A 13394-nucleotide genomic window follows, 5' to 3' on the forward strand; every position below is an offset into this window, starting at 1 on the left:
ATGCATCTAGCATCTCTTTCATTTACCTACAGGGGACCATCCATTTAGTATATATGCATGGATGGGTGAGGGGGGTTAACCCAAATGCATACACTTGTATATGGGGGTGTCTACTAATAATGTACACATGCATAGGAAATGGGGGTGGGTGAAACCTCAATAATTTGTCTAATACATGACCTGCTCAACTAGGTTCAGTAGGCGTTTGAATTTTAGTGGACACTGGACAAACATTTTAAAGTTACACAGCTTATTTCTTTGATGCAGCCAGACATTCAACATCAATGGACTATCTGTTTTATTGAACACCTTAATATTATTAATCCTTGATCGTTTCTGCGTGGATTAAATATAGGCCATTCTATAGACTGGGGGGTTGGGGGTTGCATCAAGCCTACATATGCAAGTGGGGGATGTAAAAAAGTATGCATGTGTACAGGGAGGGAGAAGGGGTAAACCTTTGCCAGTTTTTTGCATATGTACTAAATGGATGACCCCTAGTGGGTTGTTCTACTTTCTGATCCTACCAATGCAAATTAGCACAGTGGGCTCACCCATTGCAGGCTTCAAACACATCTCACTAGCTATTGTCAACCAATAAAGTAATATATGAAATTGCTGGTTTATACCTGTTCTCTTTTTTACTTCAGTTGCCACTATTTAAACTGCCTTCTCCAATCATGACTGCCGTTTATACATTCTAATGTGCCTATAATGAAAGTGGTGTGTTTTGTTTTTGTTGTTGTATTTTTGAAGATTACTGAGAATTGTTTACTCTTAAACACAACCGCATCATGGGGTTTGGGAGTACAAAATCATATTTTTAGCATGATATGTGATGCTTCAGTTTGATTAAAATCAGATCTCAGTTTCACATAGGACAGTGCTGATCTGATTTAGATTGCATGTTTTATGGCAGGTTTGTCAACATCTTGAAAATACATTTACACATTTCATCGGCATGATTAAAAGTTTCTTCAGCAGATAACATATTTTTGACAAGCGTTGCAGGCATCTCACTTAGAATACAGAATGGGCCCTGTCTAAAATTAAAATGACCCAAGGTGTCTGGCTATCAGATTTTCTTAGCATTGTATGGTTTTACACTAAGTAACGGAAAAGAGTGAAAACCAAAAAGTTTTGTAAAACTTGAGAAATAATTTATTTCCCTTGATTACAAAGTGAAAATTTGAAGAAGAGCTTACCTTGTTGTGAGCACCACTCTGGTGGCCTAGTGGTTAGAGCGTCCACTTCGGAAGTGGGAGGTCATGGTTTTGAACCCTGGCCGCATCATGCCAAAGACTTACAAAAATGGTACTAACAGTTGCCTCGTATGGTGCTCAGCATTAAGAGGTTAGTGTTAGGACTGGTCAGCCTGGTATCAGGATAATGTGACTGGGTGAGACATCATGCTACGTGTCTGTGGCATGATGCTTTAATGCTAGACATCACTATAAACTGCCACACTGCAGACATCGTAGCAATATGACTAAATATTTTTTTAAAGCTATGTTAAAAATCCTAATCACACACACACACACACACACACACACACACCTTGTTGTGAATTAAATCCCAAATAGTCCTAATAATCACAGAGTATTCCAAATGAATCCAGTTTTGAATGAATTCCAACTTTGAATGTGCTTATGTGCCGGTAGCCTGGAATAGTGTTTATGTGCTAATAGTCTTGATGTATCACAATTATATAATCCAAAGTGTACTTGAATGGATTCACAGTAATTAAAAAATAATGAATTTGTCTGAAAATAATGAGCACTTTGTAATTCCAGTGAATCTTTTAAACAAATCTTCTCAGATTAAAACTGAATACAACAATAAGACTGATCCAACTTTGGACGTTAAGATAGGTGTGAATAATTCTAATATAATCTGCCTTAATATAAAAACATGATTTGAGAATAAGGACAAGTGTCACAAGTTCATTTCCAGAACATTAAACAATCTGATATAGGTCCCTACTACTCTTTCTTCGTAATGGAAGTTTCTATCAAATTGTAAATAGAAATCATTTCTAGAAAATTCTGAGGTCAGAATTAAGGCTGTATCTAGAACTCGGACCTAAATAAACATGTTTACCCCAAATCACATTAGATATGTTGGCCCAGCACCTACCCTCAATTATGGATAAAGGCCAATCACACAATACAAATTAAATAGACAGCATTCTTTTGCATACCAGGACCCAGCAATGTGGAATGAATTGCCCACTGAACTTAGACACAAAGACACAGTGATCACATTCAAGAGCGCTCTCAAAACTCACTTATTTCGACTGCAAGAACAAACTTAAAGACCTAATAATGTTTCCTACCTTAAATATTCTCAGCATGTTTTTTTAATGTTTTCTAATTTCATGGTGTTTGTTTTTGTAATCATATCATTATATGTTTTTTTATCTTATAGGCATTGTCTAATGTTGTAAAGCGCTTTGAGCTTCTTAAGATTAGGTGCTATACAAAGTCCTCATTATTATTATTATATAACATATAATCATGGACAAAAGCAAACACACAAAGCAAATAAAAAATACATAACAATTTAAATGCCCCTAGAAGTACATGTGGTAAATTCTAATGTTAAATTCTGGTAACTGGACATTTTTGGACCAGATGAACCTAAATATTTGATCCAGTCCAAACCAGATCGAATATTGCATACTATGATGTCACAGTGAAAGCAGAATATGTTGGAAACAAATTCATAGTACCCTGATATTTGTTTTGATGTGTGTGCAATGCTTTTTCCTTGACCCAGTTTTGTCCCAGGCTGCCACTGTAAAACTCCATAGTGATGAATAATTCTAGTCTGAATGCATTTTTTATGACATTTAAGGTAAAGATTATTCAACAGTCAGGATTGAATAGACTATTTTAATATTGATGTGCATGAAGACTGTTTCAACAGTAAAAATGCTAATTTTCTTTATAGGAGGAGGAGGGGTTTAACATTTGTCCATTTGCACCATGAGCATTTATTGTATCTCATTAAGGATGTTGGTAGGTACTTGGTTAGCACCATAAACAGATCAGTTAACCATTGAAGGGAATGTTGAATTGTGTTTTTTTTGATGCAACTGATATAAGACTACTTGTTAACTATACTGATAGCTACCTGCATTCAATTAGTGATGGCTGGGGTTTTTGTGATCTGTTGGCAAAGTTGTTTACTGTGGATTAGAATAAATTTCAAGCCTAGTATACAAAAGTCTTTTAAAAGTGAGCATGTGATCTCTGGCAAAAAGCTACTCACAATGTTCCGTTACTGCATTAAGTCACCATTGTTATGTCTAAAGTAAATTGACATTGATGTATTGGAAAATTGCCTAGCATAAATGTTTGTGATCTCAGATCACTTAGTATTGTTTAGAGGGTTGGTGAGGTGGTGGTGGAGGGGTCAAAAGGTTTTTGTGCTATATTAAACATTCATAGTGCCAGGTAAAACGATTTTCAAATAGTTTTCTACATGCGATGCATTTATATGAAGAGTAATATTTCGGTTTAGGCATTAATGTTAAATGACTTCCATAAGTATATCTTAACTTTTCACGAACATTGTAAGAGAAAATCCAGAAAAAGTCTGTAAATTCTAGGTGACTGAATTTGCATACTTTTGCATTTGGTTAATGGGGTAGTTTTGCAGTAGGCTCAATTTTGATTTAATACTGTAATCATCAAAAACTTTTTGTAACTTTTGGATATCATGTACAATTGATAAATAAGGAAATTTAAATACCAGGACAGATTCAGCTAAGCTGGATATGGAAGTTAACGTTTGTTTTTAATTGAATCTTGATAACATAATTATCATTTATCAAATCATCTGAGTAATGAGGCAGTCTGTATTCCAGATTACACCTCATCTTCTAAAGTGTTTGGATGGGTGAAGTGGTTGTTCTGTTAAAATTTGAGCATAAGTTAAAGTAAACAGTAAAAACTATTATCAAGTATTCTGAGTTGTTGTGGAAAATACTTCATTTTGGGCTTAACTAAGAAAACTTTTTTCATAGTATCCTTAATGAAAACGGTTCACAGATGGCACAAAATAGTGACCTTCTGGCAAGTGTATTAATCATGTTGGGTGGTGGTGCTGAGAGACGTTTTATAATGTCTAGATGTTTGTAACAAAAAATGGTGCAGATCTGATGTCCAGTATGGCCACCACAAGAGCCATATTGAAAATCTTGTTTTTTGGTTTTCCTTCTGAATTGAAAGTTACATAGGCATGGGGTTTCACCAGAAGACTTGCCATCATGTCTAGCTGGTCTTGAATGAAAATGGTTCCACATGGACAGCCAATATGGCATCACAATGGCCATATTCAAAATCTTGACATTACCACCCCAACTGAAAGGATGGTCATATCAACATGGGGTTGACATTGAAAAACTTGCAGGTTCTAGTTGGTCCTCATTGAAAATAGTGTTAATCTGACATGACAGCTACCAATCTTGAAAATCTTTGTATTGTTTAGTTACTACTCTTCAAGGGAAAGATGTATCAGTATGAGGTTTTCACTGGAAGACTGCTTTTGTTATCTAACTGGCCTTGAATAAAGATGTATCAGTATGAGGTTTTCACTGGAAGACTGCTTGTGTTATCTAACTGGCCTTGAATAAAGATGTATCAGTATGAGGTTTTCACTGGAAGACTGCTTGTGTTATCTAACTGGCCTTGAATAAAGATGTATCAGTATGAGGTTTTCACTGGAAGACTGCTTGTGTTATCTAACTGGCCTTGAATAAAGATGTATCAGTATGAGGTTTTCACTGGAAGACTGCTTGTGTTATCTAACTGGCCTTGAATAAAGATGTATCAGTATGAGGTTTTCACTGGAAGACTGCTTGTGTTATCTAACTGGCCTTGAATAAAGATATATCGGTATGAGGTTTTCACTGGAAGACTGCTTGTGTTATCTAACTGGCCTTGAATAAAGATGTATCAGTATGAGGTTTTCACTGGAAGATTGCTTATGTTATCTAACTGGCCTTGACTGCTGATCTGATGTCAGATATGGCTGGCTGCCATTGTGTCCATCTTGAAAGTTTTATCACGATCTGATGTCAGATATGGCTGGCTGCCATTGTGTCCATCTTGAAAGTCTTATCACGATCTGATGTCAGATATGGCTGGCGGCCATTGTGTCCATCTTGAAAGTCATATCACTGCTCCTTCAGCATTTTGACCGAAGAGTTTATATGCTGTCTAGTTGACACTAAATGAAACGGTGGTCATCTTGAAAATCTTGTCATTGATAGTCCTTCTAAACGGAAAGTCATGTTGACAAGGGTTTTCAGCAGAAGACTAATTACAATATCTAGTTGGTCCTGAATTTAAAAAGGTGCATTGCCAATCTGACTTTATATATGGTTGCCACTTGCCACAATGAAGATATTGAAAAAAAATTTGTCACAAACTCTCTTGAATTGATGGTTATATAAACATGAGATGTTTTCCAAAAGTCTAAATCCATATACACCAGTATAATTGCCACATGTGTTGGCAGTCATGTTGTTCAAGAATAACATGTTTTCAACACTCATTTGTTATAAGGAAGATGGTCCAATATTGAAATTCAGAACAGATTTTATTTTGGACTGTAGTGTGTGAGACCTTTGTTTGAAAATAATTATGGACTTGGTGATTTTGAATAAGTGGACAAGATAATTCAGATTTGTATTATAATTGCATCATTTCAGTAATTTGATCAGAGATTTTCATATCCAGAGTGAGAAAAATTGAAAAATTTAGGGATTTGGAAATAGCATTCCCGTTGGAGTGCAAAAATTTATTTCCATCAGTTTAAAGGAGCTCCAAATTAACATTTTCACAACTCAAGTTGATATATGTGCATTATTTATTGGGTACCAATAAAGTATTACATTCTTTTAAGGAATGTTTACTCTGCAGTGTTATGTATTTTTAATTTAAATTGTTTGTCTGTTAGTTTTAATTTTTTAAAAATTTCATTACATGTTATTGTAATGTAACATTTTTTGCTGGACTTGACCTTGTCCAAAATTGAGTTGATTTCTGCTTGATCTGATTGACTTTTTATTTCTTTAAAAATAATTTCATTTATGTAAACAACTAGTAATAGCTTTATTATAACTCTATGTGTCTCAGTTTATTAACCAAATTATTATTCAGGGAAATAAGAAGTGGTAAATATGTTGATCAGGGTCAGAGTTTTGGAGATTCCCACATGAATTTTATTGGTTATTGTGTTGTAAGTAAACAAGGCTAATTAGACCATTCTAGAAGGTTATTTTCCATTAGGTAGTGGTTGTTATTAGAAAATGCTAATGTGACCTGAGGTCAAGCAGAGAACTATATTATCTTGTGATTGTGAAGATTTTACCAGTTGTGCTTTAACATCTAGCACTTTAAGTTGTATTATGTTATGTCCAGTTTGGGCTGAATTTTATTTTCTTCAAAATATTGAATGCAAGTGATTATTTTCTCTGGAAATACAAAAGTGCTCTGACAAAATTCTTGGATGAAGACATTCATTGAAACTTATACTGAATTTAAACCTGGAGTAAAATTTCTGTGATTAAACAAGAGACTGTTGACAGATTAGCACTTCGCAGACCATAACAGACACGTCATTGTCTTCAGTTTTGGATCTCATTGGGACTTGAACTCGGTGTCATTCATTTACTAATTATCATGATACATATCTCATCTCTGATTTCAAGATGATGCACAGAATTAGATGCCACATGTGCTGCATTTATTTCCATTGAAAGTGATACAGATGTTTGTCTTACCATACTTACAGAGGTCAGACAGTATAATTAAATGATACCCATAGGTATTCCTGAGCTTGCTTTCAGAGGTGAGAAAATGCAGTTAGGTTAGACCTATACATTCTCAGCATATAGTAATTACAGAAGTGGCTGTCCAGAAATAAGCCAATACAATTAAGTTTGATGTACATCTATGTCTCACCATACTTACAGAAGTAAGATAATATAGATATGTCTCACCCTGTTCACAAAAGTGAGACTATATGGTTAAATAAGACCCACATTTTTGACTCGCCATGTTTACAGAAGCCAGACAATGCAGTTAAATAAGACCTACAGGCATGTCTCACCATCTTTACAGAAGTGAGACCATGCAATTAAATGAACATACTTGTATGTCTCATTATATTTACACAAGTTACATTTACAATGTTTACAGAAATGAGGCAGTTTGAAAATTAAATTTGATCTACATGTATATTTCACCGTTCTCAGCATGTTTACATTAAATTAGAGCTAGGTGTATGTCTCTGCATAATTACAGAAGTGAGACAGGACAGTTAAATAAAATGTATAAGTAATGTATGTCTCACCATATTTTAAAAAGTGGGATTATAAAATGAAATAAGACCTGCCTATATGTCTCAACATTGTACAGAAGTAACACAATGCAAACTAAATTAGACTTACCGTTATGTCTCACCATGTTTACTGAAGTATGACTTTAAAGAAGACCTGTGTACAAGTAATGCCATGTTTAAAGATGTGAGAAAATAATTAAAAATCAGAAAAAACAGAATTTATAATGTCCATCTGGATGAAAGAGGGGCTTTTGTTTTCTTTTTTTGCTGTGGTTGGTTGTGAATGGTGGCAAGGATATCATTCTTTGATAGAAGGGAAATAGAGGTTCTTCAGAAGTTCAAATAAAAAGATTAAATGTTTTCAGAATTCACTTTGCCTTTAGATGCAGTAGATTCTCACCTTGCTGATTTAGGAATAAATATTTTTATTTAAAAAATTTTAAAAGTTAATTAACTGGAATAAAAGGACAAAAATCTACCTGAAATGGGGAAAACGTTTTACAGTAAAGTTATAGTGACCACCTGTTTATAAGGACAACTAGTGTGTGAATGCCTAATTCTGTTAGTCACATTTGTACATTTTTCCTAAAGATAAAAACTGACTGCTTGTAAAAGCTATTTTTGGGTGGTCCCCCAGGTGGTCTTGTTTACAGATTTGACATCCCCCGGGCAGTCTTGTTTACAGTTGATGTCCCCCAGGTGGTCTTGTTTACAGATTTGACTAATGTTTAATGTTTGGTTTTGTGGTTTCAGCACTGTTTTCAGCACATAGGCTATATATAATGACCAGTATATTTGATAAATGAATAACCTGGAAAAAACATGGAACGAACAACTGATTCATGTGATACTACTGGCAAGCCATCTCACCTACCCATGTTAGCAGAGCTGAGACTAGAACTCATGAGGGCAGAGGTGAGATGTGAGAGATCTGTAACGGTAAGCACCATAGATCACTTGGCCACCCGAAGCTTCTGTATTAAGACAAATACTATTGAAGCAAGTTATCTAACAAGACAAGAAGAGAAAAGCAGGGATTTTCTATGTTTATTCAGAATGGGGCATATGCTTATAAATTTTGGGAGTAAACTAGACCAAATAAGAAAACAATTTTCAGGAGAAAATTGCTAAAAGTGTGGCATTTTTGCATGATGTTGTAATAAGTCGCTTTCATTACATTGCTACCACTTTCTTTTCCAGGTATTCCTAATGAATGAAGTAAGATACAGACAGTAAGATGTCTTTGGTGGACCTTGGAAAACGGTTGCTGGATGCAGCCAAGAGAGGAGACACAGATGAAGTCCGCACACTTATGTCCAATGGAGCCCCATTTACAACGGACTGGGTATATATATTGGAATGATGAATTTGGATATGACATTTCTTCGTTATGATGTTCTAAACAGCCCAGTCCTTTGAGGAATATAAATAATCTTCATATATATATATATATATATATATATATATATATATGTGTGTGTGTGTGTGTGTGTGTGTATGTGTGTGTATTGTGTGTACTAATTTAGAGAAATGTTGTTAAAAAGATCAATTTGGGCAGAGTTTAATTCTTAGGAGTTTTTCAAACTATGTCTATGCAGTTGTTTCTGCGTACATAAAAGCTATGGCAAAATTAAGACATGGCATTATGAGTAAGTCTTTACTCAGTTGTACAGTTCGTGAGAACTATTGGAAGAGGCAATCCCCTAATTGCTGCATTGACTTTTAATGGGACTTTGAAGCTCTTGCAGCCCAGAGCACCAAATATGGGAAACTTGCTACTTGCTCAGAATTGAGATTTTAAGGAAATTATTACAGTACCAACAGTTCAGATTTTTCCATTTATGCATAATTCTATTTAAGTTACTGAAGTTTTATCTTGTCCTGAGTTTTCCCATGATAACAGATTTTTGCATCCCTGGATTAGTGTCAACAAATCTAGACATAGCTTTTGGAATCCTCACTGGTCAAACGGGCCCCTCTGGGCCATGAGAAATATTTTAGAATCATGTAGAATTCACATTTTTAGCTATTCATTCCTGAAATTTGTTTTCCACAGCAGCTATATTATATCAAGGGTCTCACTAATATTTGGTTTAAATGGTCATAGACCAGAAGAAAACACTTGTAGGATGATCTGTCATCTATTTGCCCGTTAGTTTGTTAGAACTATTCCACCTAAACTACTTTGAGGATTGTCTTGAAACTTCACATGCACATTCATGTCATTGTCTGATTGGTCTGTTCTGGGTCCTCGCTAATATTTTGGTTTTAATGGTGTTATCACAACTTTGTTAGAACTACTCTTAAACTGCTTTGAGGATTGTCATGAAACTTTACACGCACATTCATGTCATTGTCTGATTGGTCTGTTCTGGGTCCTCGCTGATATTTTGGTTTTAATGGTGTTATCACAACTTTGTTAGAACTATTCTTAAACTGCTTTGAGGATTGTCATGAAACTTTACATGCACATTCATGCCATTGTTGATTATAAATAAAAATGGTGCAGAGCAAAACAGTGGCCATCTTTAGAATCTTGTTAGCACTACTTTTCCAGAAAGGGAAGTCATATCGACATGTGCTTCTAACCAGAGGGACTTTTCATGGTATCTAGTTTTCACCAGAACACTTCTCATGATCTCATGATGTCTAGTTGGTCCTGAATAAAAATGGTGCTGATTGCAACTTTGGAAGCCATTTTGATAATTGTTATCACTACTTCTTATGAATGACGATTCATATTGACATGGACTTTTCACTAAAAGACATCTTGTAATGTTTCATTAGTCCTAAATGATAATAGCACTGATCTGACATCCAGTTTGGTAGCCATCTTGAAAATCTTATTTCTACCTCACCTGAATGTCAAATTCACATGTGATTTTCTCTAAAAGACTTCTTATGGTGCGTTGTTGGTTCTAAATGTAATTGTTGCCAGTCTCATCTAATATGGGTGCTCATACCATTCCAGTCATCTTGAACATCTTGTTATTGAAACTCTTTCTGAACAGAAAGTCAAATTGATCTGAAGTTTTCTCAAGAAGATTTCTTATAATGTCTTGTTCACAAATAATGAAAACATTGCTGCTTGGATATGTAATATTGCTGACACAGTATCCATCACTGAAATCATGTTTTTGCTACATCTGATTAGATGGTCATATCCCCATTGGGTTTTCACTTAAAGACTACTTATAATGTCTAGCTGGTCCCAAATGAAAATAGTTTTGATTTAATGTCCAATATAGCCGTCATGGCAGTCATCTTTAAAATCTTATTTCTACTTTTCTATCAAAAGTCTTATCGACCAAGTTTTTACCAGAAGACTCCTTGTGATATCTAGCTGGTTATAAATTAGTATGGTGCCTGTCTGACCTCCATTATGGCCAACTTGGTGATATAAACTTTAAAATCTTGTTATCACTGCTCCATCAAAATGGATCATCATATTAAAGGCTTTTAATAATATCTAATTAGGCCTAAATGAAAATGGTGTCAATCTACATCCAATATTCCTAAAATATATTTCACAGAATTTCAATCATAAGCAGTTGAATTCATGAAAATTCTTTATGGCCATTATAGCTTTAGTCCCATTGATAACTTTTGTTTATCATTAGTGGCCACTTTTGTGTGGCATCACCAAATCTTATCAAATTAGTTGGGTTTTTTTAGTGTGCAAAATGCAGGGTAGTTTATTTTGATTATCAATAATGAGCATACTATTATTAAATTTAAAATTAGTTAACACTTGTATGTTATTTACTGTTGAAATATAAATAGCAAATAAGTGGGAAATGTTTTGCTATAAAATGAATGATATGCTTTGTTCTCATAATTGCATGAGACAGATAGATAAATAGACAGATAGAAAAAAAAACCATTGAAACTGAATCATTTGCAAGAAAAACTGGAGGAATGGTGAGCAATTTGCTCAAGCAAATAAATCTCAAATCCCACTCCTACCCCATGATGGAGCAAATCTATAGTACAAAGAAAGCATATAAATCGCCTGACAATAGGATTAGTACAATGTTTGTGTTACAATGCATGTCTTCTTATCATAACCATAATATGTGATGGGTTTTGTAGCAGTCTCCTAAATAGTGCAAGGCTACTTGTATTCACAACATTTTATCAGACATTATGTCCAGCTTTAGGTCAGAAAGCACAATAACTCTTTCAGAAATCATGGGAGCAAAAGATTTGTCATCATGTGCATCTTTAGATTATGACCCAAGTTTCACACTCATCCATAAAAATCAGCAAGACCAGTTACAAGATGCACTGTGATTGTGTCATGTAGCATTATGAATCAAGATCACTGGCTATAGCTCCAACACAGTTGTGGGAGCAGTATGATTTTTTGATACGCACATCTTCAGGTGATGTCCATAATATTAACCAAGTTACAAGGCAATCCATCAAAAACTGTTGGACTTGATCATTAGCAATTTCCCATACTGAGAGCATAAATATCTTCAGAGTTCGAAATTTTTGGCAATATCACACCATGGTGTTATTGCTGAAAATTTCACAACTCTGAAGATATCTATGCTGATTTTGGGAAATTACTGATGATAATCCAGAGCAAGGAAGAAACCTGTTTAGTTGTACTACTAGACTTGTTTTGTTAACAAGATTGCATCATACACTGCATTAGGATAGATAAAATAGGCTACCACTCAAAAGAAAATATGGCTGCAAAGCGATTTATCAGTATGAACATGTTTGGGTGATGGCCTAGCACATGTGAAATTTCATGTCATTCCATAAGAAACTGGGTGCCTTGTTGTGGACATGTTTGGGTGATGGCCTAGCATATGTGAAATTTCATGTCATTCCATAAGAAACTGTGTGCCTTGTTGTGGACATGTTTTGGTGATGGCTTAGCATACGTGAAATTTCATGTCCTTTACATAAGAAAATGGGTGCCTTGTTGTGGACATGTTTGGGTGATGGCCTAGCATATGTGAAATTTCATGTCATTCCATAAGAAACTGGGTGCCTTGTTGTGGACATGTTTGGGTGATGGCCTAGTATATGTGAAATTTCATGTCATTCCGTAAGAAACTGGGTGCCTTGTTGTGGACATGTTTGGGTGATGGCCTAGCATATGTGAAATTTCATGTCATTCCATAAGAAACTGGGTGCCTTGTTGTGGACATGTTTGGGTGCTGGCCTAGCATATGTGAAATTTCATGTTATTCCATAAGAAACAGGGTACCTTGTTGTGGACATGTTTAGGTGATGGCCTAGCATTTGTGAAATTTCATGTCATTCCATAAGTAACTGGGTGCCTTGTTGTGGACAGGAGATAATATCATGCACTGCATTAAGCTACATGATGAAAATGACAAGAACTCCAGCATAAACTGTTGGAGCAAAGTGTTTTATCAATATGTGAATCTATGGAGCAGCAGAGAGGGTGAACAGACCATAGAATTCCGACAAAACAAATAAAACAAACAAATAAATCATCTCGTAGAAAGGTCAAGATTTTACAAATGAACTTTTCCTTGAGATGTTTTATTTTTGCAATGACCGATTGTACTAATAAAACCTCAGTTCGAAATAGTATCTGAAAAAATAAAGTACTCTACGTGTTTATTTATTTCTTGTTTATTTTTTTGACGACCAACGTTGGTAGGTACCCTCTCTGCTGCTATTAATTTACCACCATACCAAGTTTGATGAATATTTTTCAACTCGTTCTCGCTGTCGTTTTTCCTCATCTGTTTCATCTTCATCTGAATCTTCGGAATTTGTTCTATGTTTCAAGTAATATTCAAGTTCTGATGGTGGTTTTTCTATTTTGGGATTTATGTTTTTTCTGTGTTTATAATATATCATCAAACTTCTGTATTCCTCTTTTGCTGATATTAATTAAATTATTATGTTATAATAAAATGATACATCCAGAATCTCATACTGCAAGAACAGCTCGAGAACGATTAGAAACAATTAAAAAATTTCTTCCTGTCAGAGACTCATTTAGAAAAAATCTGCAAGCGCAGCAAGAAGCAGAAGTTGAGTTTGAA

The 13394-nt window shown here is 34.9% G+C and overlaps 1 protein-coding gene across 4 annotated transcripts in view; it reads left to right on the top strand.

The window, feature by feature from the left end:
- LOC149793243 (uncharacterized) overlaps positions 1–13394 on the top strand; it is a 72309-nt gene that overhangs the window by 4189 nt on the left and 54726 nt on the right. For all 4 annotated transcript variants that reach the window (XM_089967203.1, XM_089967204.1, XM_089967205.1 and 1 more), the window contains exon 2: positions 8554–8698. In XM_089967203.1, the coding sequence (XP_089823329.1) occupies positions 8591–8698 (108 nt within the window). In that variant the 5' untranslated portion in view covers positions 8554–8590. The remainder of the gene's footprint in view (positions 1–8553; positions 8699–13394) is intronic.

This window comes from Sinohyriopsis cumingii, chromosome 8, assembly GCF_028554795.1.
Source record: "Sinohyriopsis cumingii isolate HCF-2022 chromosome 8, ASM2855479v2, whole genome shotgun sequence".
NCBI lineage: Eukaryota > Metazoa > Mollusca > Bivalvia > Unionida > Unionidae > Sinohyriopsis > Sinohyriopsis cumingii.